General features: G+C 42.3%; 1 protein-coding gene across 1 annotated transcript in view; it reads left to right on the top strand.

Moving 5' to 3' along the window:
* The window catches only part of PTPRE (protein tyrosine phosphatase receptor type E), a 236,351-nt gene that overhangs the window by 157,934 nt on the left and 50,780 nt on the right, over window positions 1-27,637 (top strand). The window contains exons 3-4 of the mRNA XM_088452177.1: window positions 12,560-12,665; window positions 16,548-16,621. Of these exons, the coding sequence (XP_088308303.1) occupies window positions 12,560-12,665; window positions 16,548-16,621 (180 nt within the window). The remainder of the gene's footprint in view (window positions 1-12,559; window positions 12,666-16,547; window positions 16,622-27,637) is intronic.

Consider the following 27,637-nt stretch of genomic DNA (forward strand, 5'->3'; position numbering starts at 1 on the left):
CCTCCTGTTTTAGTGGGTACTGGGGAATTTTTGGAGCTTGCCTACCGCTTTTTAAAGTTACCATTACGGGGCTTACGTTTGCCATTAATCCAGTGTCCTGTCCATCCGTAGTCCAAAGGGAATCTGGAATTTGGGACAACATTTGATCTATCTAGGATGGATTTTCATTTAAACTGGTAGAGTGATACATTATCCTTTGGGGAGTGTCCAACATATCCTGCACCTCGTGCGCAACTCTCTCGGGGATATCTAAAAATACACCATCAGGGGTGCAATATATAACACATCCCATCTTACATAACAAGTCTCTGCCCAGCAGGTTAGTAGGAGCCGCAGCAGCCAAAAGAAAAGAATGTCTGGTATGCAACGGCCCAATAGTAACCTCTGTGGACTTTGTTAAAGGATAATGGGCCTGATTCAGAGCCGCTCGTAAGCGGCCGCTCGTTCACTCCGAGCGATGTTCACACAACTGCGCATGCTTATGGGCCGTAATGCGCATGCGCCAAGCAGTCAGTGCGGTCGGAAATCGAGCGCTCGCAAAATAGCAAGTGCCTGCTAATTTGGGTGACAGGATGAGGCATTTGTGGGTGGTAACAGGGGAAGGTGCTTGAAAACGGGGAGTGGCGATCCGAACGCAGGCGTGCCAAACGGTTAAAACGGGAGTTTTAATTTAAGGGTGTACATAACTAACAAAGCAGCGTCATCGGCCACGTCACTTGGTTGTCTCTTAGCCTGAACTGTTCGCATGATTGCGGTAGGAAAATCCAACCACAAGCACTGCGAGCAGTTCAGACGCCTTTCGATCTACTCGATTAATCTAATAAATAACGGAGATGACGTAGGATGCGAGCGGCCAGGGGGCGTCTTTACAAAATAGCGAGCGCATGTTTCGTTCGCTCGCTCAGACATAGAGGCGTCAACAGACCGCAAAGAGCGAGCGCTCAATTTAAATATCCGGACCCTTTTTTGAACAAGCGAGCGCAAATAGCGTCCAGCTCTGAATCAGGCCCAATGTTCCACTTTACCTGTTACACCCATTGTTGGTACTGTCTCGTTGGTCACCTGTAAATTAACGGGAGATTTTATCACTGACCTGCTCGCCCGTGTCTACAAGAAAAGGATATTCAGTACCAGCTACATCAACCATCATGACCGGTTCTTCCCTAGTACTTCCCTATTAACCTGGCTATCTGTCGACTACAGGTATGACCTGACCCCTAGCGTTGACTACCATTCTCCAATAAAGCATTAACGGCCACAATTGGAGCTGGTGCCTGCTGGACATTTGCTGTTCTCTGTGCATATCCCTTATGGGGATATCCAGGTACTCTCTGGTTTGGGGGTCCTACCCTTTTTACTCTGCAGTTTTTAATTAAATGTCCTGGCTGGTTACAATTAAAACATATTCGTGGATCGGATGAAGACACGGGTTGTTGTGAGGTTTGAGCAGGGGGAAAAGGTGATGGATATGGGTAGGGGTATGGGGGATATGAAGTTTGTGAGTAGTGTGGGACCTGTGGTTGTGTAGGGTTAGTAGAATGGAGCTGTGTTTGCTGTTGCGTGGGATTAGTGAGGGCATATAACTGTTCAGGTGTAGGTGTGTGTGTAGATGCAAGTGTGTCTGCTGGCTGTGATGTTACCGTCATTCCTTCCAGAGCCTGGATACTGACAGCCATTAGTTTTTTCGCTCTGGGTCTCTCTCTTCTTTGAGATGTTCTTATCATATTCTATGAGTGTATCTATTGTGACTCCCCTCCAGCCAGGTTGTGAGGTCTGAACCCGAGTCTTTAAGTTTTCCTTAAGAACGTCCATGAGTACCGTGACTATCATTCCCCTGTGGTGAGTGCTATCTTTAATATCTTCTATCCCAGTGTATTGGATGATAGCCTGCAGAGACCGGTCACAATACTCTTCTGCAGATTCACTCTCCTTTTGCTTTATGGTGAAAATTTTGTTCCAGTTAACTACTACCGGAAAATATATATCCAATTGAGTTACAATGCGAGAAATGTTACCTTGGTTTACTTGGTCTGTTAAGGGAACGTCACCATCCAATACACAATCCGTGATAAATTTTGTCACGTCGGTATTGCGTGGTAGACAGGCCCTTAACACCACACGTCAATCTTTATTAGTTGGCTCATGAGAACTATCCAAATTCCTCAAAAATCTCTGACAATTGGCTAGTTCCTTTTTGAGATCGGTTAAATCATTTATGATGGAATTTAGTTCTGCTCTTGTCCAAGGACAATGCATTACCACTTCCCTCGTGGGCACTACACCGTTCGCATCTGCATTTCCATTCGGTATCAGTTATTGTCCGAATGGGATGCAGACCGGTAGCGCTGCTACCTTTTGACCTTGTTACCTGGCTGGGGGTTTAATCTGTTGCTGCTACGTATGGTAGTAACAACTTCCTCTACAGGTGCAGAGGGTGTTAGCACTTCCCTTGCTGTTACTGATGGAGATGGCGGCACCACTCGTGATTGTTGTGGTGTAGCATCTATCATTTGCACAGCATGGGAAATGGCAGACATTACAGTAGGCTCATCATCCACATCATGAACAGTTTCTTTATAGTTGCTTAAGAGAGGGTACAAATTGCTTGTTACATTTTTATGGGTATTTTTGATAACTGTACTTGCACCTCCATCAACATAAGGTGGGGGTGGTGCGTGAACTGCTGGCAATACCTTCCGCAACGCTACCTTGCTGCACGTGCGCGCCATTTTGTGGCTCGCCCGCATTACAATTCAGCGTCGCGGATGTATTCTCTGGCAATGCGCTCGCAACGCTAGTTTGCGTCGCTTGCGCATTTTTAAGCCACGCATCCCCTTCATGCTGCCACAACTTTAAACATTCATAATATTTGACCTTTTTCTCTCGGGAGCGCATCAGACTGATGTGATCCCGGACATTATCTAATACATCTTTATCAAAACTAGCAATTCTGGGAAACGGTCTAACACTCTTCATCGTCATTTTAAACCATACATCACAATACCTTATTGCATAAGTACCGTACTTAGTATGCATAATACGACGGGCCGATCCAAGCGGCGCTTCCATTAGCAGCACATCATTGTCTAACATCTCTATTGTTTGCGTGGCTCCCATTCTGAGACAACTCCTACGTTTTTCAATAAAGATTTAAACTGGTGAAAGACAGTCAAGATACTTTCACTTACCTGCGAACGTCTTGGAAAAGCGTATTCGCAAACCTTATGGAGGACTTCTACACTCATCCACTCACCTACGGAAGTAAAGGCCGCTTCCGCTCAGCAATCCCTTTTTGACTACCTTTCAACTGCTAGTGGGCAGCAAAATACCCTTTGTGTTCCAGTTGATTTCGTCCACTCTCCCGCCAGCTCACAATCACAATCTAGCCAAGATTATGCGGTTCAATTATAGTGTTCAAATAGCCTAACAGATCACACACATTGATTACTGAACGCTATAATCATGCTGGGGGCCGAACCCTAACAAAAATAACAAACCATACACCTGCTTTGTGGAAAGTAAACGGTAAGCTGCTACCGAGTCACTAGGCCAACTCCTGCGCCTAGCACTTAACGGTCCTACAATATCCTTAACATTTAGGTCCCGTGTTACACCCTAAACAAACACTCACAGTTACACACTTTTTTCCTGCGCAGAAAAATACACGTTAACCCAGATATTTAGCAACAATTGATAATGTTAACTCAATGGCGTTGTTTAAACACGTGGCAGCACAACAGGAAGTACGTATACGCTATTGTGCGACCAGTCACATACACAATAATGCGACTACCACACAACCGTATGACAACCTTTAGCTGCGTACACAAAAATGCGTCTTTACTGTGCGCAAAACTGCGACTCAGCCGCGTTTTCTATACTGCGGCACCCCTTTAAATGTTAGGTTCTATCAACAAAGGAAAACAAACTTTTTCCTCTCTTGTCCCTGGATTCTAGTCAGCGTCCCTGGCTCACACGAAAACGGGTAGCGATTTCTCAGCACCGAGCGGTTGCAGGTAAACCCTGCATGTGGCCACTCCACCCTTTGGTGAGATATCGATAACCGTATGTGCCGTGTGAGTAGGTAAGTGACTTCACTACGAGCCCCCAACTAACAATACTGCCTTTGAACCTCTATACACCCCTGCCTATACCTCCTGATATCCAGCCTATAAACCTCTAAGGATGACGCTATTTTGCGTACGCAGTTATACAGTAAATAAAGACTCCAGACCTAGAACCTGTGGTTCCAAAGCACAAAGTATTATTATTCAAGTAAAAGTACAGTCAGTTACATGCTAGTTATAAGTTCAATTTAGCGCAAAGGAATTATACAGACCCAAGTACAGTTATACATACGCAGCGCTCTGGACCAGATGTAAGCATCAGCAAGAAACCCCTCGTCAATCAGCATTCAGCACGAAGACTAGAAACCCAGGGTCAGAGCACACATATTTATACCCCCCCAGAAATAGACAACACAATAGAGAAGTTTGTTGCTAATACCATTGGTCCTAAAGGAGAGGGCATATGTTACAAGGCATCTAACAGGTTGGTTCAAATAGACACAGTCCAGCCTCTAACAACTGGTGGTCTCTGGTTTCCCGCCTCATGCAAATCCTAACAGTTGGTCATATAATGTACATTTTGTTGCTTGAAGTCTCTGCGGTCCATAAATTGAGAATGCATGTTGCGATCTCTACATCGATGTTACCGGAATACTGTTGAGAGAGTACGCATCAGTACAATACCAAACATAGCTTATTTATCACGTATAAAACCTTAGTTACAAAATAATCTTTATTTCATAGCAATTATAGTAAATGTGCATACTTGAATCTTATACCTTAAAGCTTATGGAACCTTGTATGTGGATATGTAATGTGTGAGTATGTGGGGTTTGATGTAAAGACGCTAGTTAACTTGGGGCAGATGCGTGTGCATGAAGCTAATAATCTGCGTTTTCATACAGGATCTTATGCATTCGCTAATATGCGACTAGTTAACTGCGCAATTGTGCGTATTAATGTGTGTATGAGAAATGGTGTAAGATGCAATCGTATGATGCTAATAGTAATATCGCCACATGTACTAAAGCAGGGGTCTTCAAACTTGGCCCTCCAGATGCTGTGGAACTACACATCCCAGCATGCACTGCACATAGTTTTAGCATGCTGTTATATCAAAAAGGTGGCAGTGCATGCTGGGATGTGTAGTTCCTCAGCAGCTGGAGGGCCAAGTTTGAAGACCCCTGTACTAAAGTGTGAGTTTATCTAAAATGGCACTTGGGCGGCCATTCGCAAAATAGCGTCTTGCGATTTAATTTCCAAGATGGCGTCTTGTGGCCAGTCACAAGATGGCGTCGCTGCGATCCAATTTTAAACTAATCTTGTCTCAGTCAATAATCCAGCTTCGACAAATATCAATGTAATTAGTTTCATTTTTATTTTTTTTGTAGCCACACATTCATTACTAGAAAGCAAAGTTTACCTCTCTTCAGACTCCCCGATGTTTCTCTGGCCGCTACCGGGAGATGTAGGAGATGGTCGAGAATCATTGTGATCCGGCCCTTGCTGTACAGTGCAACAAATAGTGACCTCAAGGCGCTGGGTCCCCCTGTCTGTTGGAGGTTATTTTATCTTAGCAGGTGCGGTGTGGGGGCAGCATTCTCTTTTGGCTCTGGAAGTGCGGCACTTGGCTATGACAAATACCTGCCTCTTCTCCAGAATCTCCGGGAATTTCGTTGAGTTCTCCCACCCTTCCGATAGAGTACTGCCACCTTCCAGATCCTTACGTGGGTGGTGCTGATGCAATTCGCTCCACCCTTCCTGCACAATGTCACGATTCACTGCATTGCACAGTGGGTGCAGGCAGGGGACGCAACTAGGGGGGCTGGAGGTGCACATGTACCGCACCCAGCACTGTTAGGGTTCCCTGAGGGCTGATTTTGAGAAACACTGACTTCCTATAGCAGGGGTAATAAACATGCGGCCCTAGGGGCGGGCGTCCCCTGCTGGCAGCTGTCAGGCCCGGCGACACACCGTGCCCATGGCTAATAGTAAATAATAAATTGATCGCGCTGTCAGGCCCGGCGACACACCGTGCCCATGGCTAATAGTAAATAATAAATTGATCGCGCTGCCAGGCGCCCGTCTGGCCCTCTCCCAGTCCCAGGCTCCTCTTCCCAAAGGTAACCCCTGGGCACATACCCCTCCCCAAAGGTAACCCCCGGTGCATATCTGAATGACTCTATGACATCACTGCGCATGACTCTACACAGCGCATTTTGCCTGTTTGCAGATTGTCTAGAAACAACCCTGGTGGCAAGGGAAAGGTTAAACAACCCATAATAAATATACATACATAATGTAACCAGTAAGAGATAGAACTGATCTTTATAAGCACATATGCTCCCACCTCATAATAAGACGCCTGTCTCTTATTTCTTGCAGCTGCTCTCTGGTCTCTTTAATCCGATTGAACTGATTGAAAGCTCAGATCCACATACACAGAAGTCACGGCAGGCGAAGCTGCTGCCCCTGGGCACGTGCAACAGCTCTGTTCCGCCCCTTCAACAGCAGGGTGCACCCGCAGCTGTAGTAAAACCACATTATATATTTTACTACTGTGGTCATGATTCGACCCCCTGGCCAGGCTGGGAGAGGTTCGGGGCAACTGGAAACACCGCCTCACTTGTGTTTGCCTATGCTATAGCAAACTTTGTCATTGCCCCCATGTACATGAAATAGACAATTTGTACCTTCCTCTGGCTCTCTGACACTTCTCCTACTGATCAAATCATGGTTGCTGTTTTAGTATTCAATAAAAAGCCACCTATGCTTATAACCAGTTGTAAGCTTTGTTTTAGTCACTATGACAGCAGTAATGGCCTGATAACTAGAGTGAGCTTCAGTAAGCTGGGAAAAGTGAGAAATTGTCTGCAACCAAACTGTGGTGTGGGAGACTTGTAGGGTGCTCCTTCCTCAGTTAGGAGTTAGATACCAGCTGCACCCCTGCAACTATGCTTGTACAGGTTGAGTCTCCCATATCCAAAATGCTTGGGACCAGGGGTATTTTGGACATCGGAATATGACGTATTTTGGAATATTTGCATATCATAATGAAATGTCTTGGGAATGGGACCCAAATCTAAACACCAGAATGTATTTATGTTCTATATACACCTTATACACACAGCCTGCAGGTCATTTTATACAATATTTTTATCTATTTTGTGCATCAAAAAAAAGTTTGTGTTCATACATGAAATTCATTTATGTTTCATATACACTTTATACACACAGCCTGAAGGTTATTTTATACTGTAAAAATATTCTGTATTTCGGAATATTTGGATATGGGAGACTAAACCTGTACTATATAACAGAAGACCAATATGTCACACAAACTTCAAGATACAGAGTTCTGCCTGTAGCTTTTTAATTATTTGTTCCCCTAGGACAGGGATGGGGAACCTCAGGCCCGGGGGCTGTATAAGGCCCCCGGAATCATTTGGTATGGTCAGTGGCGTATCTATAATGTCAGTGTAGCCGGACCCAGACGGTAGGTGTTCCCATGGGAACGCCTCCGTCTGGGCAAACACGCCCCCGGCACGCCCACCAAAGGGGGCGTGCTGTCAATCACCTTCGACAGCACGCCCCCTTTGGTGCGAGACCCTTAAAGACTGCTTGGGTCTCGCGCATGCGCACTTGGGCACATGCGCTCAGCACTCGCGAGCGGGTCTGAATCAGGCCCTGTGTTACCATCCATTGCATTTCATGTGCAACATTCCAAACATCATTTGCCATTCTAGAGAGGCTATAACTGGGAAAAGGTGTATGTTGATCAAATAGTGTATTTCCCAGACGCTAAATATTATACAGTGTTAACTATATCTGTGATATTCTACCTATGATGACAGAGATTTATATATATATTCCTATTTAGGAAATCATTCCTTGATTTTATATTTCATTGCATGATTTTAATATCAGCTGTGTTTTAATAAATGTGTTTTTTCACCTAATCCAATCTGTTCCATCACTATTACATACATGGTGTATATATACATATATTTTAATTTTTAGCGCTGTATCCATTCATTTCCTGCCTAGAATGGCAGCCTGCTGCCAGAATCTATGCAGCAGTGGTGCCCTTACAGCTCCCCAGAGCATCCTCAGGATGCTCCGGGCATTGCAGTAATCACCGGCGATTGTGGCCCCGCCCCGTGTGATGTCACATGGAGGGTCGTGGCCTGCACCAGGCCCGCGAATACTGGGCCTGATTCAGAGCCGGACGCTATTTGCGCTTGCTCGTTCAGAAAAAGGGGCCGGCTATTTAAATTGAGCCTTTCGCTCTTTGCGGTCTGTTGACCGCAAAGCCTCTATGTCTGAGCGAGCCTTTTGTAAAGACGCCCCCTGGCCGCTCGCATCCTACGTCATCTCCGCTATTTATTTGATTAATCGAGTACATCGAAAGGCATCTGAACTGCTCGCAGTGCTTGTGGTAGGATTTTCCTACCGCAATAATGCGAACAGTTCAGGCTAAGAAACAACCAAGTGACGTGGTCGATGACGCTGCTTTGTTAATTATGCACACCTTTAAAACGCCCGTTTTGACCGTTTGGCACGCCTGCGTTCGGATCACCACTCCCCGTTTTCAAGCACCTTCCCCTGTTTTCACCCACAAACGCCTCATCCTGTCACTCAAATTAGCAGGCACTCGCTATTTTGCGAGCGCTCTATTTCCGACCGCAATGACTGGTTGGCACATGCGCATTACGACCCATACGCATGCGCAGATGTGTGAACATCGCTCGGAGCGAACGAGCGGCCGCTTACGAGCAGCTCTGAATCAGGCCCACTGTTATATATATTAAAATGGCCCTCGGCAGAAAAAAGGTTCCCCACCCCTGCTCTAGGAGTTGTATATCCAAATATTACAAAATAATTTTGGCATGACTGAGATAATGAGACCTTTGGTTTTTGATGGTTCAATGTAAACAAACTTTGTTTAAGGCACAAATTTATTAAAAATATTGTATAAAATTACCTTCAGGCTGTGTGTATAGGGTGTATATGAAACATAACTGAATTTTATGTATATACACAAACTTTGCTTGAGCCACAAAATTATTGAAAATATTGTATAAAATGACCTCCATGTGTATAAGGTGTATATAACACATAAATGCATTCTGTGTGTATATTGGGGTTCCATTCCCAAGATATTTCGTTATGATATGCAAATTTTCCAAAATACGGAGTATTCCGTTATCCAAAATACCCCTGGTCCCAAGCATTTTGGAATTTTGGATATGGCAGACTCAACCTGTATTTACATATTTTTTATTCATTCAATAATTGATTTTTTTTTATTGATTTGTATGCAGATTTCAAGATATATATATATATATATATATATATATATATATATATATATATCTATATTGCTTTAGTTATGCAGATATTATTTAAATGTTCATGGTATTTTGGCCATTGTAGCTACCATTGCTTTGTTGCTTATTGGGGATATTCAGTTTTATGATTTCAAAGTAGGTCGTATGGCAGCTTCCTTTCGTAACTGCAGAGCTGAAGAGAATGAAAGATTTCTCTATAAGTTTTATCCATATGTTTTACTGACCTTGATCTTAATCAGATATATTCAGCTTGTGGCTCTAGTCTGCAGCTGTTGAGGGGTAGAGCTGTAGGGCATTCTGGGACTTCTAATTCCGCAATAGCTGGAGTGCCACTATTGCCGCCCAAGAATGCTCTGCATAGATCCGATTGTTTTATTGTAATTATTTTCTCTATTCTTTACATATGTTTGTTAAATATGCATTTCATTTAGAAAGAAGAATTGGTGTGAACTCTCTGTATTTTTTTTATACAAACAGAGAGGCATCTTTTATATTCTGCAAAACTTGTTAATTAGACAATGATGAAAGAACATGGCCAGCGACTCTCTGCTTTTGGAAGTAAGAATCCCAGTAGTTTGCAGCCAAGTAAGACTTAGAAGGAGGTCAAGTTACCCTTCGGAAGCTATCGGTAGATGGACCTCTTATGTTTGTAATTAATTAAAAAAATTAGTTAATCAAAATCTAATCCGCTATTTGTGGTGCGGTTGTGAACTCTGTAGGAGATTTATCAAAGCTTGGAGAGAGATAAAGTACCAACCAATCAGCTCCTAACTCTCGTTTTACAAGCTTTGTTTGAAAAATGACAGTTACAAGCAGATTGATTGGTATGTTATCTTTCTCCAAGCTTTGATAAATCTCCTTCACCATCAGTAGCGGTGAAGGAAATAATTTCTTCCAGCTAAAGATCTTTCTAATATTTCATCCTATTTTGAAGGTCAATCTACTCATATGAAATTGATAATTAGCTGACATTCCGCATTCATGTAAAACACAAAAGTCAAAACGGTTCACATGGTCCCAGATGAAACCGTAGTTGTTCATACGTAGAAAGTATCCCGTCCATGAACTAGTGTCTTAGTGTGTTCGTTCTGGTAGGAGCGTATGAGTCTTGCAGTATGGTGATTGATGCATATTTTATTGGCGTGCCTGTCAGCTTCATCAGTATAAAACATGAAGGCTCACAGGCGCTGGTGATCAGGTGTACAGTGCTTCCAAATATAATATCAATCCAGAATAAATAATGGAAACAGGCTTATGTAACTATAAGTGACCTTGTAGGTAACAATTTTTCAATGCATTCGATCAATTTGGATTAAAAAAAAAACAGGACATACAGTATAGCATACATATTTGTGCAGATAAAAACCATAGCGTAGAAAGCCTAGAAAAGGTGTTATGTATCTTTTAAAACAGCAGGTGACTAGTAAAACTGACATGGTATATCAAAGGACATATATATATATATATATATATATATATATATATATGATAGAAATGAACAAAAACGGTGGCACTCACAGGTCTTCCAATTCAATTAATGTGAGTGCCACCGTTTTTGTTCATTTCTATCTGTTACGGAGGACATCAACCCCCGGGGAGCGCACCCAGGCAAGGTATATAGCCAGTTTACACGGAGTGCCGGTTTGTTTCCATTGCATATATATATATATATATATGTAAAGCAAGTCTTCGGGACAAATGTAATGGCTCGAAGAATTGCGAGAGCCAGCTCGATTCTGACCGCAAGAGCCATTCGATTTAAAGCTGCAATTAGTTTGTTAATCTAATTGCGCTAAAAACTTTAAATGTTACGACTATCTCGCCGGAGTTGCGCCGGCTCCGGCAAGTCGCAGGCTATTACATTGGGCCCTTTGTCTCAAAAACTGCTTGTTTTCTATAACATTTACAAACAATGCATATAAATATCTTACAAGATCAGTCAATCAAGTGAAGAAATCTGCATACAAATAAATAAAAAAAAATCAGCTATTGATTGAATAAAAAATATGTAAATAATACAACTCGAAGGGGAACAAATAATTAAAAAGCTACAGGCAGTAGTGAGCATGTGATGGCATCTATAGATATCTGTTATGATTTATTATACCACATCAGTTTTACTAGGATCTTACAGTTTTAATTATACATATCTTGGGCAAGCCCTTTTAGTCTATTGTTTTTACTTGCACAAATATGTATTTTATACGGTCCTGTTTTTTATGCCAAACTGGCAGCATGAACTGATCTAGTATTACTCGTCAGGTCATTTATGTTTACAGATGCCAGTTATTTATCCTGGATTGTCTTTATTATTTAGTAACACTGTACACCTGACCACCATCACCTCTGAGCCATGATCTCTTACACGCTTCTGATGAAACAAGCAAGTGTGCCCGTGAAACGCGTCAAGAACCTTACTGCAAGTCTCAAATGCTCATACCAGAAGGCACACACTAAGGAACTAGTTCCTGGATGGGTGATTTCCACGTATCAGCAGCTACTGTTTCTTCTTTGACACTGAGCGGTTTTGATTTTTTTTTTTTCTACTAGAAGTGCTAAACGTCCGCTAATTATCAGTTTTATATTCTTCGATCTTCAAAGCAAAACGGAATATTAGAAATAGCTTTGCTGGAACAAAGTTTTTTATTCATCACTCCAGTTGTCCGTAAAAAACAGAGATCAAAACCTTATCACAAATTGGTGATTAACTAATCTGAAAAGTCATTACACAGATGTACGGTGTACTGTACATTGGTTTCTTTTCTTACCTGCGCCAAAGAGTTTCCGTGTTCTACCAGTTAGACAATTACAACAACAGGGTTCATGGCACAAAAGTGGCAGCTTATGGGGGCAATACAATTAAAAGCGATGTTGTCTTGCGCCCCTACATTGCCCCTGCAGCTTACATTTTACCTTTCCCATAGGGGTGCGGAGGAAGATGCACGATGTAAGGCTACTATATGTACAGGATTTGTGTGCATTGCACATCCCGCCAGAACAAAAGATCTTACATCGCCCCTAACTGTATTTACCCCTATAAGTTAAAATATTGCACAGTAGCAGTTTATAATATATAACGTAGATGTCAATGAGCGAAGTCCATAGCAGCTAAACATTAATGACATATTTTTTTATTTGCAGATACTACAATATCCCCTGGGAATGACACCTCCCAGCTTCTAACCTCCGTGCTGGTACCATTGTTCGTTTGCTTTGTTCTCATTCTTCTGGCTGGGTATCTTTTAAGGTAATGTCATTGAAATGAAATTCAGGTACATCTATTTCAATAACCTGTTTATGGTTGATTGGGTGAAATATTCTATTTACTTACATACTTGTGTATTATGCATGTGTACAAAAGTGTCTTCCATAAAAGCAAATGGCCGGTTAGCTTCAGGGTCATATTGTATGCTAAGCTCTGCTCGCTTCTGGGCAGCTCCTTACATACAGTCACAGCTCCCTTGCCAAGCGTGTAAGCCAGAGGAACTGGATGAGGTAGCTTCCCAGGAGTGAGCCAACTTCAACAGGCCAACTTAAAAGTTGAGTCCAGCTTTTAGCACACAGTCCGGGTCAACCTGGCCATCTGGCACTACTGGCAAATGCCACAAGGGGAGATGGGCTGGTCCGGCTGCCTGAAATCTTGGACAAACAGCTCTGGTGTTCAGCCAGCAATCAGAGCCATGCCCGCGTGATGCCTAACCACACCCCTTTTCTGCCCAACCTAACCATGCCAGGGCCGGTTTGCAGCCCCAGTCCATCGCAACACATAGTGTACACTATTTTATTATATATATATATATATATATATATATATATGTATTTTCTTTTCCGGGGGACACAACACTGAGAGTTATTTTTCCATGCTCTGTGCACGGCAAAATACAGGACACCTTTGATCAGAAATATTATGCGCCCAGGACACACTCTGCTTTACCAAAACCACATCCTCATTTGGTAAGCCCACATCTCCACACATGTAAGCTAAACCCCTATCTAGAAACCCAAAATGGTGACACTACCGCTAAATTTAATACTGACCAAAGGCAATTAGGGCACTCCTAAAAATATTGTTGGAACAGTGCTCTAGCAGTCAGATATTCTTTCAGACATCCCTCATTCCCTGTATGCTGTGACGGGAGATATTTGTGTCTTTCTCTGGTACAAAGGAGAAGCTTAGGTAAGAGGGTGATGGATCCTAAACTTGAAGGCCACACTCATTAATATGAAATGTCATCAGTCCTCTGCAGTACGTGTTGGGCATTAAACTACAGTGACCTATTACTACACACAGTGACAGCAGATAATTTGTGGGCTAGAGAGTTCACGGAACCTAGTTACTCCTTCGGCATTTATAGGCTGCGGTCCCAGTGATGTCATTGAGGATGTTCTAAGCTCTGGAAAGTGATAGAGCGGAGTGATAAACTACCAACCAATCAGCTCCTAACTGTCAGTTTTCAAACACTGCCTGTAACATGGCAGTTAGCAGCTGAGTGGCTGGTAGTTTATCACTTTCCAATGTATCACTTTCCAGAGCTTAGTACATCTCCCCCATAGTGACTTGACAGGTTGCATTCTGAATATTATTTTTCCCCACAAACTCATTGCTTCTACTCTGTGCAGATAACAGGGTGCACATTATATGCAGGTTAGCGCTGTCCAACACTGAAACTTGTGACACACGTCAATATCCGGCCAATCACCAAACGGCCAGATGCGTGTCATATGGTTGGCTGTCAATCGTTAGCACACGTTTTGGTCCAGTTTGGTCTAAATTGTCCAGTTTCCTGGCAAAAAACACAAAGTAATTGTTACTGGTGCTAACATGAATAAGGCAAATTAAACATTATGCGTTATTTACATTAGATAGATAGTTAGATAAATATATAGATATATTCGGAACTACAAGTGCGAATGAATTACTAAAGAATAAAAAAAACTTAGGGCCTGATTCAGACCCACTCGCGAGCGGCTGTCCGCTCGCAAGTGGGTAGATGTTCTGCACTGAGCATGCGCATGACGGAGGGAGCTCCGTCGTGCGCATGCGCCAGACGCGACGAGCGAAGGACTTTCCTTCGCTCGTTGTGTCTGATCAAAGGGGGCGTGCTGTCGATGTTGATTGACAGCACGCCCCCTTTGGTGGGCGTGCCGGGGGCGTGCCTCCCTGACGGGGGCGTTCCTAAGGGAACGCCTACCGTCAGAAGCCGGCCCACTGACATCACTAGTGATGTCAGTGGGAGTGATTTTGGCTCTGATAGAGCCAAAATCACTCCGGGCCTTGCGGTTGAAAACCTCAGCCGCAGGCTCCGGCTCGCAGTTTCGATGGTCGCGATGGTCAAGACCATCGCGGCCATCAAACTGCACGCTCGTATAGGCTGTGGGTGGTGACCCACAGCTATACAAGCGTCCAGGAGGACGCTCCATAGTTATGGAGGACGGCCCTCATTCAGAGCGTGCGCTCTGCTCAGAGCGTACGGCTCTGAATGAGGGCCTTAGTGGCTACAAAAGTAGAAAACATTTTGCAGCTGTGATTCCTGCTAATTGTGATGATGAGAGCTAGATTTGTGCGGTTCGGTTTTCCAGAAATCCGAATCCTCACGAATTTCATTAATCCGAGTAAATCCGAGTTGCGGTTCTGATCTTTTTGCGGTTCAGAATTTGGATTTAAAATCCGAATTTGGGGTTTTGGATTGCATAAATTACATAATTTTTAGCTGTTTTTAAAACTTTTTATCTATTTTTTATTTTATTTTTTTTAAATCCAGATCCAAAACCAAAACACTTGAGGGTGGTTTTGCAAAACCAAATCCAGATCCAAAACCTTGAAGGAGATACAGATCTAAAACCAAAACACAGGGGTCGGCACAAATTTTATTTATTTAATACCAGTTACTTATATAGCGCACACATATTCCGCAGCGCTTTACAGAGAATAGTTGGCCATTCACATCAGTGCCTGCCCCAGTGGAGCTTACAATCTATATTCCTTACCACATGTACACGCACACACATACACACTAGGGTTAATTTTTGTTGGATGCCAATTAACCTACCAGTATATTTTTGGAGTGTGGGAGGAAACCGGAGTACCAGGAGGAAACCCACGCAAGCACAGGGAGAATATACAAACTCCACACACATCCCTAATGAGAGCTTGTCTGCACTTTGCACATACTCTTTGCACTCTGATCATTTCAGCACACAAAGAGTGACTGTGCAGTTACCGCACATATTGCAGTAAAGTACAGTGAATGTTTAGCAGCCCCTGTACCTCAGACGCTTACTGATATGAATCTCTCCGTTTTCTGAGAAGGCTGCAAGAGCTCAATTTATAAAGAAAAAGCAATAATAGTTTTCCCTTTCTGTTGCAAGTACAATATCGATTGCAGAATGTTTAATAGACCAATTCCCTGGATATTATTTGTGAGTAGTGGAAGCCCTCTATTTATCTGGCGGGCAGTGTTCAGGAGAATATAATAAAGTGTATCTGGTAATGTGCATTCGCCACTTCACGCGTATATGTTAACGGCCTGATTCTGAGTCGTACGCAGTGGAGCCATGTGTTTTGCATGCGTCTGCGTCGCACTGCGAATCCGTTTCCATTTTGTTTGTGTAGCGTCGCAGCACAAATTTATACACTGGTCCAAGTTTCAGTGGTGCATCCGATGGTCTAAAGACCCACCAGATGGTCCCATGGTCGATAGACGCGCAGAGTGGTCTATGGTCTATAGACGCGCAGATGGCCCGATAGGCTATAGACGCGCAGAGTGGTCTATGGTCTATAGACGCGCAGATGGCCCGATGGTCTATAGACGCACAGAGTGGGCGTCTCAGGCCTTGCACATTCGGACGCACGGCGGTGCACCGGAGAAGAGCCTTGTAGAGACAGTAGCATAATGTGGCAGATGCCACTGCAGGAATTAGGCTCCAAGTGTGGGTGTAGTGGTTGTAGTAACAAATCTTTGATGTTTCATGAAAGGCTGATTGAAATGACCCACAAAGTGTTAAACTTGCTTCAGTATAACAGGAACTTCACTATATAATAAGTAACAAGCTTCCTGTATTTGAGTTCCTGCAAGAAGCATATGGTTGCTGCAATCATGCTAAGAGACTGTGCATTGTTTATTTCAAGGTCTAGAAAGAGTCGTAAAGCAGACGTAAACTCTGGCGACAAGAAGATCCCAAATGGAATCCTGGAAGAACAAGGTAACATGATAGAAATGATCATTTGTTTTACATTGTTGCATTACATTGCGGCACTTCAGCTGCATTACTTACAGAAAATGATGTGGTACAGGTACTGTATTATATATTACTAGCAGAAAGGTCAATTATACAACACGTTTTGCAATAAAGGTATGCCTCTATGTGGAGCTCTGCAAGATACACAGGGCTGTTACAGCCTTTTGGGTGGGTGGGTGGCTGGGACCACATTGGGGTAAAGGGTAAGATTTGTTACAGATAATCTAATTAACAAAAGAATGTTGTTTTGAGCTGAATTGGTCTGTAAGAGGCAGGTAAAGTGTATTTTGGGCAAAACTAGTGAAAACTACCTGTAATCGGGGGCAGTGTTTTTGTTTTTTAATTTACATAGTTTTCCAAAATTAATAAAAACCATCTCTACTTACTGCTTGCCCGTGAGTGGGACTGGCACGTACAGCGTTTACTAAGACTACCAAATCGAGCCAACTAGAAGGATGGTCACTTACTGGGCAGTGTCCTGTCTCTCCAGTGCCAACATCCCTGCTTTACACCCATGCTCCCAGTACTCTAGACCAGTAGGGATTGCTGATGTTGAGGAGGGTGACTGGCAGTAGGGAGCAAAGGGCTGCTCGGTGCACGATTAGAATGTTGGATGCACTATTTACCAGATTTTTCGATATATTTTACATTTTACTGTAAATCTTGAAGTGTCAGTTCACCAACAAAGAACTCTTTTCCCCTGGTGACAAATCCTTTTTACGACAATAGGTCTTATGTTGCGAACGAATGTAAGTAGCACCAGTTATTGTGCATGTCTCACATAAGTCACAATAAAGGAACATTGCCGTACAGGGGCACTTCAGCGCCCTGCACAGGTACACCCCAAGTGCTTGTGAGCGAGCTGGAACCTGGGCAGCAGGTGCATCCTAAAGTGGGCTAGTGGCCTCTCAAGGCACTCCTCAAAATGGGTAACGGTGGCGCAGGTTGTACCGCCCTCGATATGACCCGGATGAAGACTATACCTCGTGTATTTTTTCATATTTAAGATCAGAAAATATTCTACCTATATATTGTATTCTATCAATAAGTAGATCAATAATCATAATCGGGAGTATTTCAGTGTGAATCATCTGGTGAGTTTTTCCCCTCTATTATCCATCATTTTGGAACCGAAATTAACGCCTGTGGGGGTTGAGTTATTGTAGAAATCCATGTTTCAGCATTAATGTTTGAGCAGGAAATAGGAGTAAGAAAGGAAATGGTGAACTTCCTGATTCCAGGGAAAATTTTAATTTCTGAGTTAGTTTTAGTAATTTCTGCCAACACGGACTGTGACGGGTACTGTAGCTTCTACTAAAACTTGGTTGATCTGAGAACAGTATTAGCGAGGAGATGAAATACTTCACACCTATAGTCTGAGCTGTACAAGCTGTGAAGCTGAACTGTGAAATGTATGTCAGATTTATTTTCCAACTGTGTATATGTGATCGGTAGCTTCAGTGTATAACGAATACAACCTCTTTGTAAGGCATTGAGAAGAATATTGGGCTGTCTCATACCTCGCACCACCCAATATTTATATAAAAAATTAAACTTCGCGGCACTTATGGTTAAAATCTCATTCTCTCTTTGTCAACCCCAAACTGCATAACCTCATTCCTGTTTGGAAGTGGCTCTGGGCGTTTATCATTGCAGATACAGGATGACCACCAAGCGCTGGTATCTGTTTTTATGCTAAAAAAAAAAAATTTTTGCGAATGGATTATATGTCGTCATTTGAACATACAGGTCTTTTCACCAACGTAAAAACTCACCTTTTAGTGAACGTCACTCACTTATATTAGGGGAGTTTTTATGTTGGTGAAAAGACCTGTTTGTTTAAACGAATGATGACATATAATCCATTCACAAAATTTTTTTGCTGCCTGGCTTCCAGATTTTGCAGTGAGGGAGGAAGCAGATCCTCCTCAGCCCCCGCGGAGATTCGTGCCTATAGTATTGTGGCGTTCATTTCATGTACAGGAGTGCATGTGCTGAGTGTCACCTGCGGTGACTGCTGTGCCTGTGTCCGTCCTGGCCTGCGCTGACTCCTCCTGTCCGTCCCATCCTGCGCTGACTCCTCCTGTCCAGCTCTGATCCCTGCTGTATGTCTCAGTCTACGCTGAGCCTCCTGTACATCCCAGCTGTCTACTGTCTCCTATCTCTGCCTGCATAGATCTCCCCGGTAATAGGGTCTATGCGTAGCCAGGGATTGCGGAGCGGCTTCAGAGTGATAGTGGTGTGACCACGGGGTGAGGGGGGGTTCTGTTGTACTTTCTGGCACCATTGTTTTATATGAAATGTGGTCCGTTATTACTGTAGGGTGGGGGGAGGAGCAGGGGCCTCCATGTTACTATATCCATTCAACTGCGACCATTTTGTGGACTTATATACTGTGTATAACTGTTGCATAACACACAGAGCTGTGCTCCTCAATCACTCCTGTAATTTTTTTGGGGGGACAGTGATCTGTCTCCTACACTTTCATCCTGGCTCCTAGATTTTAGAAAAATTTGTCAAGCCCTGCATTAGGTGTATGGTGGTCCATCCAAATGATTGTGTGTTTGGGCATTTATTATCTCTTTAAGGGTTGACCATTGTTCACACTGTGTTGTGTTAAGTGTTCTACATTTATTTTTGTATCAGCTTCCCATGGAGTTTTATTTTATGAAGTACTACTCCCCCCATTCGATTAAAGCAATTATGCTCATTTTTTGGATTTTTTTGTGTTTTTCTTCTTTCTTCCAGATTCTTTTTGACAGATTAATGTAATCCGCTCTTTTCATTGCGTCTCCCTTGCTGTGCTCTGCATGAAGCTGTATGGGCTATCCGGATTACCCAATAACACTATGCAACGTAGGCAAACACTAATGCTGGGTATACGTTTAGACGACAGATGACCGATCCGCCGCCAGAGCGGCCTATTGGTAAGCTATACACTTACCAATCGGCTGCTCGATATGTCTGGGCTGGCATCACAACTGGGCGGGCATGAGTGGTCGGCGGATCGTCTGTACACATGATATATCGGCATTGGCTGTGTTACACAGACATATATATGGTGTACACACTCGTCGATGCACTCGCGATATATTGCTCGTCAGTAGGATGAGCGATATATTGCCAAGTGTGTACCCAGTCTTACCCATCGGCACAGACCCATCAGACACCCAGATTAGTAGTTCAGAAAACTCTGAATATCCCAAGCTTGATGGCCCTCACATCTGCAGTCACATAACTCAATGGAATTCACTAATGTTTCTTAATGCAACATTATTATTTTTAAAATCTTAGTGACATACCACTTACTAACTTTCGAGGCTTTTGCAAATGATTTGCTATTCAGTTTGAAGTGCTATAACTGTGTCACTATCAGTATCTCAAAATAATTTCAGAGAATCTGCAGATTTCATTTCTTATCTTTTTAAGAGTAACATACAATGCATCCGTATAATAATGTTCTAAGGAGAACATCCAATAAATCAAGTAAGAATGTGTTAATGTCTATGTAAACACAAGAGTTTAATGAACTAATTACAAAATACATTTATTAAATATGATTCATTTGGCCATGACAGCGTTTGACCATTGTGGTAATGGGACCCACGGCTTAACCACCATTATGCTGGTCATACACCCGCACGACCAGTTTAAGATAAGAATCACATACGACTCCCGGAGCTCCCCGGCAGCACGTTTTGTTGTTTTCCATTGCACACGATCTGTCGTAGGATCGATCGTGTGCCTCACGCAGTCATCAGGAAAAAGCCATTGAAATGACACGAATGGACGCACTATGCATCGCATGCACAAAATACATGGTACACTCTGCACACGTGTGGGCTGTGGGCTGCACATCTGATCATACGATCCATTTTAGGAGCTGCGGGAGCGTGCATCGGATTGTATCCTATTCCAAAAATACACGATTTCTACACAGTTCATTGTAAGACTCGTCGAAAATCATGCAATTGGCCCGAATCGTGCAGGTCTATGGCCAGCATTACTGTAAGGAACCCTTTCCTATGTTCATGGTGACATGACTATGGTAAGGAACCCTTTCCTATGTTCATGGTGACATCACTACTGCAAGGAACTCTTTCCTATGCCGATGATGACATCACTAATGCAAGGAACCCTTTCCTATGTTCATGGTGACATCACTACTGCAAGGAACCCTTTCCTATGCTGATGGTGACATCACTACTGCAAGGAACCCTTTCCTATGTTCATGGTGACATCACTACTGCAAGGAACCCTTTCCTATGCTGATGGTGACATCACTAATGCAGGGATCCCTTTCCGATGCTGATGGTGACATCACTACTGCAAGGAACCCTTTCCTATGCTGATGGTGACATCACTAATGCAGGGAACCCTTTCCGATGCTGATGGTGACATCATTTTTCATGAATTTGCAATTGATGTCACTTATTCAAATGCATGTTCTTGTATACATAAAATACACTGGTCTGTGTATTGTGCTGGTTCCATCACCTGGACCTCCACAGTGACTCTCAGTTGGGCTTGATTGAAGAATAGGTCAGCTAGACTAGCCAGAGGACTGAAGCTGCATTGTACAACTGTGTGGTCGGTGCACAGTCCTTGTCATCTCCCAACTTACTCTGGTTACTCACATGGAAACACTTTACTCTTAGATCAGCCAACACAACACAATAAAAGATATCTTCAATTATTCTGGAGGATTAAGGATAAGAACTAAAAGTTTCCCTGTGTGGTGACCCAGGAGCGGTTGAAGAGAAGGGAGGGCCCCCTCTGTCGCTGTCGCATGTCCTCAGTAGACCCTTACCCTGTGCTAGAGTCTGCTGCGCATGTGCTCATCTCCGGGAAAATGGCGCAGGTGCCATCTTCCCCGTGATTTTTGTAATGCACAATTCACAGATCTCCGGAAACATGGCACCTGAGACATGTTCCCCATGATATCTGCAGGCCTGATGGAGAGGTAAGTATTGTGATTGAATTCAATGTGTGCAGGGTCTGCCCCCCTATACCCCTGGGCCCATGTGCAATGCATACCCTGCACCTATTATAGATAGGCCCATTTGGTGATCCCCTTTCTATGTAACCAGAACAGTCACATGCAGTAACTGTACTGTTTGATTTAACAATAGACTGAGAGAAGTTTTTTTTTTTTTTTTTTTAATTGTTGAGAATTTGTTAATTACACATTCACTGATCTCACGTTTGTTGTCATGATTCCAGTAGTAATGTTAATCCTCTCCCCTGATGGGGTGTTTCCATGCTCCGTGAATTAATTACTTCCCATGCACCTTACCAATTATAAATGAATTATAAACTGTATAACCAGTAGGAACCAGGGACACGTTGCTGTAAGTATCACATAAGCCTCTGTTAGCGAGACTTGGTGCTCTACAGTCCTACAGTCACATGTGTACAGATTTGCTTTACAATGAATTGTTATGTTGTCTAAATATTCTACTTAAGTAAATATTAATTTACAGAGCCTGCAGAATATTAATTCACTATTACAGTATGCAGCATAAGGGGACTTGTGATGTGATGTGCATCGTGTAAAATATTGAAGTATATGGATGAACATTTCCAGGAACAAATCTTTTTAATACCTAGAAATGACAGGAATTACAAGAAGGGAGGGCGGGTTAAAAGGGCCTGGGGCCCAGGCTTGCTAGGGCCCATAGACTGCTAAAAATAAGAGACCTAGCCATGCCCCCAAGATGCAGAGGCAACAAGGCCTCTACCGATGGAGTCCGAAATTCACATTGTCGTGTGGCCATGCTCCCTATGTACCAAGAACCAACACTTCTCATGGTGGCCCTGGGGATAAATTAACGTTTTCCTTGTCATTAGTTCATTACTTAAACCATATACAACCTTATACAGTGTAGATACCACCTTTCCCTGGTGTTAATTGAGTAATTTGTGACTTCTTTGAAACTCGCTACCCGCAATAAGTAATAAAACCATAATTAGAAAAGTAATTAATCTCTTTCCTCCAAATACGCCCTCCCTACTATTAATAAAATACACTGTGGATCCATCCATATTCCAGACAGTGAAATATGTATCCAATGCGCTGTTATTTAAGCAGCCAGTAGGGGTTGTCAGTCCCAACACAGTATAAAATATATAGTAGATATATACCGGCGCTATATTAGTTGTTGTTTATATTTAAAACACGGATATGTGTGCAATTTTAAATCACATTTAATTCATCACAATGGTTGACATACTGATAAAAATAACATATGTAAATAAGTATATATGTATATATACTTATTTACATATGTTATTTTTATCAGTATGTCAACCATTGTGATGAATTAAATGTGATTTAAAATTGCACACATATCCGTGTTTTAAATATAAACAACAACTAATATAGCGCCGGTATATATCTACTATATATTCCAGACAGTCCCTTTACTACCAATAATAAATTAATTAACGTGTTGTGGCACCATATAATGAATATTAAGAAACGTCATACCAATCCTGCAGACACCCCCCCTCCCCTGCCACATAACATCTGTAAATTCCTACCTCCAGGTGGCGCTTAGTTAGTGACCCTTTCCCTGCCAATACCTAATTAATCGATTTTTAGTTTATTAGTTGTCATGATTGGGGCTCATTGTTCTGATAATAATCTTTACTGTCCACGTCCTCGCACCATATCCTCTGCGACATGTTGACATGATCCCATTTCTTACTTTACCCAGATATTGACATATTCTTGCGTATAATATTTATGCCCATTGTTATAGTACCTCCTTGGAGCATTGTACATTATTTCCTTACTGAAATTCCCTTTAAACGAACCTACCTGAGTACATGAATATACGAATGATATAAAGGCTTACTGTGATTATTTCTGCGGATGCACAACAAGATACAAAAGACGGCAGAACAAGCAATCGTGTGACATTTGGATGGAATAATTACCCTCCTCTGTCTTGGAATGCTTAGCATAGCATTGCCTGTGTGTGGTGCCTCCTGCTTTTGTAATTACTATTCAGAGGGAGGGCATTAACATTTTCAGAAGCTTGCGATAATGACTTGTAAATTGTAATATGTCGGATAATCAGATCTAATGATTTCATCTGTTCACTTTTGAGTCATTCCCGAGTGTTGTACAACAGTAGCAGTTTTCTAATGGAGAGTAAATGTCCTGAGACAGACTCTTATGTGGTACTGAAGACCTGTTTTGAGGCTCTGGGGAGCAGGGAATGAAAGAAGCAGACCTTTACCGTCATACATGGTTACGTAATGAAATCTTTATTAGATTGCGAAAAAAAAAATCAATTAAGTTAATCTATGCCATACTTCCATGCTTGCAAGCCAGCAATTCTCCTTATAGTTAATGCAGAAAAATAAACGGTTTCTTCAGATATTTAAACAAATCAGCAATTGGCTTCCAACATTCCTGCATAGCCCAAAGTAGCCAGCATTACTTCACTATATACAGCAGTGGTGTGCGGTCAGGTGAGGCAGTGCCTCACCTGTCATACCTAGATATACCCCACAGTTTTCACTATAAAAATGATAAGACAAATGTTTGTATTATTCTAATCATTTTTATAGTCAAAACTCTGGAGTAAAAAGGGTATGGCAGGTGAGGCACTGCCTCCCTTGTCTAGCTAGTCCGCATATCCCTGATCAAAACACATCAAATTTCCAGCACCTATATACTGCTGCACCTTTGTATAATGCCCACATGAACCCTCGGGCTCATATATGTATCTGTACATCTGGCTACATCTGGCTCTGATACTAGCTAGTGCCTCCCCAGCCATTTACCTCACCGCACGTCACTAGTATACAGAGCCTTCTGTTACCAACTTCTCTGGTACGGAAAACAAATCTTTACTACTCTCAGTGTAAATAACTCTTTACATATTTTAAAGGGTTTCTCAGCCTAAAACCCTCATCCCTGTGAAGGGTATTTTGTTTTATTTGTTATTACAAGACAAACACCACAAAACAGTCATGACTGCCAACTTTTGGGACCACATTTACTAAACCGTCGGCTTTTGCAAGCTGCCATTTCTCGCCGAGTTTGAACCCGTAATTTAAAACCGCAATAATATTAAACACAAAACCAGTCCTGTTTTCCACTTTATATTACTACCTTTTTAAATTTGGTGGCTGAATACACCAATTAGTCAATTTAGCCCCTATGGGTCCCCCTCACAATTCTCGGTACCCCTAACCTCTGTGTCCTACAGTATATCGGCTGGCACATTTGCAGTACAGCCCCGTTTGGAGCTTTACTGCGGTTGGTGCATCGAAACAAGGGGCCCAGCGATGATGTGGTCTTCTCCTTCCCCTACATATGGCTGATTATAATGTGATAGTACATTATAGTATATTCTTACACTCCCCACTGTCGTCTCATTTTTTGTGTGACAATCTGGTAAATAAAAAGTGTGAGAAGTTATTTGTTATCTAGAGAAAAGCAAGCACTTGGACAATCTGTTTTCTTAAGATGGGTAGAAGGTGCCAGTGAAACTTCATTACAGTACATAGAAATTGCTTCAAAGTCTCCACCGCCGGCCATAAAAGTCTTCAAGTGTCAAGAACAGGCAATAAATATCACAATATTATACTGTACTGTACTCTATCACAATATACAGTACACTATATGTGCTGTGTAGCAGTTAATTATGATGAAAGGCAAGGCAGCACAGATCATGTAATAGTTAGCTATACTGCCTCACAGCACTGAGGTCTTGGGTTCGATTACAACCACGGCCCTAACTGTGTGGAGTTTGTATATTCTCCCCGTACTTGCGTGGGTTTCCTCCAGGTGCTCCGGTTTCCTCCCACACTCCAAACATATATAATGGTAGGTTAATTGGCTCCTGACAGATATTAATCCAAGTGCATATGTCTGTGTACATGTGGTAGGGAATATAGATTTTAAGCACCACTGGGGCAGGGACTGATGTGAATGGCCAAATATTCTCTGTAATGCGCTGTGAAATATGTGTGCACTATTTAAATAACTGGTAATATTAATAAAAAAGCTGAATTTAGTGTTTATGATGCCTTACTTCTGATAATAAAAGTACTGAGGAAGTGCCCTGCACAAATCCCTATAATCACTGTATGTCCTAAAGACATATAAAAACTATTCTATTCTTTATTTTGTGATGTATGCAGGAAAGTATATGATTATTTTTATGTACTGTTGTTGGATAAGCACCTTCCTATCAGTGTAGAAAAGCCACGGTGGTACCTCTCCCACCCAAAATCCTTCCCTTTTAAACAAATGTCTGATAACCGTGCTAAAGGATCTCTCTTTGCAGTACGGAAGGTGAGATGGGTCAGGAATTTTTAACATGCTAATGAAGAGAAGGTTTTATCTGAAAATACAACAAAAACAACTATAAAAGGTGCTTCACCGGCTCACAGTTGGGGCAACATGTAGCCATTTTTGTTAGGGCTTCTCAACATAGTTGACCAATACTAGATGGTGGCTGAGAAGGGATGTGAATGGGAGAACCAATCACAAGCTGCAATCTCTTAATTACCTCATTTGATTGGCCCTCAAGCTCACATTTTTCTCTAGCTTTGTTATAGAAAAAGAAAGTGTGCCAGGAAAACCAGAACATTCCCACAGTTGCAGCTAGGCGTGAGGCACCATAGACAAATAATTTGTTACGTGGTAGTACAGCTTTAAATTAGCTGTTTAACTGCTGGTGCAGTAGACTCTATAACATAATGTACAGAGACCATATTCCAACATTAAAATATGCTTATTTAGAACATAATATAAAATCTTTTAGAAATACTGATCAAGATTGGAGCTAGGGAATTTGTATGCTATTGTTTTACCTTTATGAATTTATTCACTACAATATGCTTGTGTGAATCGCCTTCTACAGACCATGTCAGCACTTGCTGAGTCTCTTTTTTTAAAGGAATTTTACTAGGAATTTAAGCAAGATTCACCTCGATATGTTTTTCTTTTTAATAAGAAACCTGTAGCAAATTCTTTTAATTCTTAGTGAGCACATGGACATACTCAGCAATTTGGCACAATACCAAAACACAGTATGCCGTGTACAGGCGAAACTCCGTTTATAGTTCAGTCTTTCTGATTTCTGTTGCAGAGTCGGGTATAGGAGAGCATGCCTTACTGTACTTAGTCTTCACAGATGTGGAAGTGGTTTGATTAGGGAAATACCATCATTGATGGTATCTGCTCTATCTCAAGAATCTCTGAGTAAACATTAAGTGTCATTTCTATTTTCAGACATGTGTGTTTCAGAATGTATTATGTTCTCCTCCTATACCTGTGTAGTGCAGTCTCTCTTTATAGGACCCACTTCTATTACCTCTCTCGACCCCACCACATCACTCATCACTGTCCCGCTAGACAAGAAACATATAGAGAGCACTGCATTGCGAAAATGACCTGTACAAAAGTGGTCGTAGCTCATCATTCCAGCTTCCTCCTGCATTTTGCACCTAGGCCTTTATATCATCTTGATTATTTACTTGCATTGCCCTTGAGTGTGACACAGATCTACTATACTGTATGCATTGGATACAGCTCTATTTATAGTAGTTTTCTCTCATACCGGAAAAGCAGAACTAAACAAGCCTGATTGCAAAGGCCTCAATGAAAACTAAGAGAAATAGCCAGATAGACAGGTCAGTGTTCTTCATCGCCTGCTTCTCCTTGTTTAATGAGTTTAACTTGGTGAGACCAGGACAACCTCTAGCCAGTAATAAAATTAGAATGTTCACAGCAGCACAGAATGTTTCAGGAGATTAGTTGGCTGCACTTTGAGGGATGCATGAACTGTCCTTTCATGGGATTATATTAAAACAACATATTTTGTGACATGTCCGTGTCATGTCAGGAGAGAATAAGGAGGCGAGCAAGAAGTCACAGACAGGAGCTAGAGAGTAGAAGGAGCAGGGTCCTCCGACATCACGGAATACGGATGTGAGGATCCTGTTTTAGGGGAA

Source organism: Taudactylus pleione, unplaced genomic scaffold (assembly GCF_031769625.1).
Source record: "Taudactylus pleione unplaced genomic scaffold, aTauple2 ptg000034l, whole genome shotgun sequence".
NCBI classification, from domain to species: domain Eukaryota; kingdom Metazoa; phylum Chordata; class Amphibia; order Anura; family Myobatrachidae; genus Taudactylus; species Taudactylus pleione.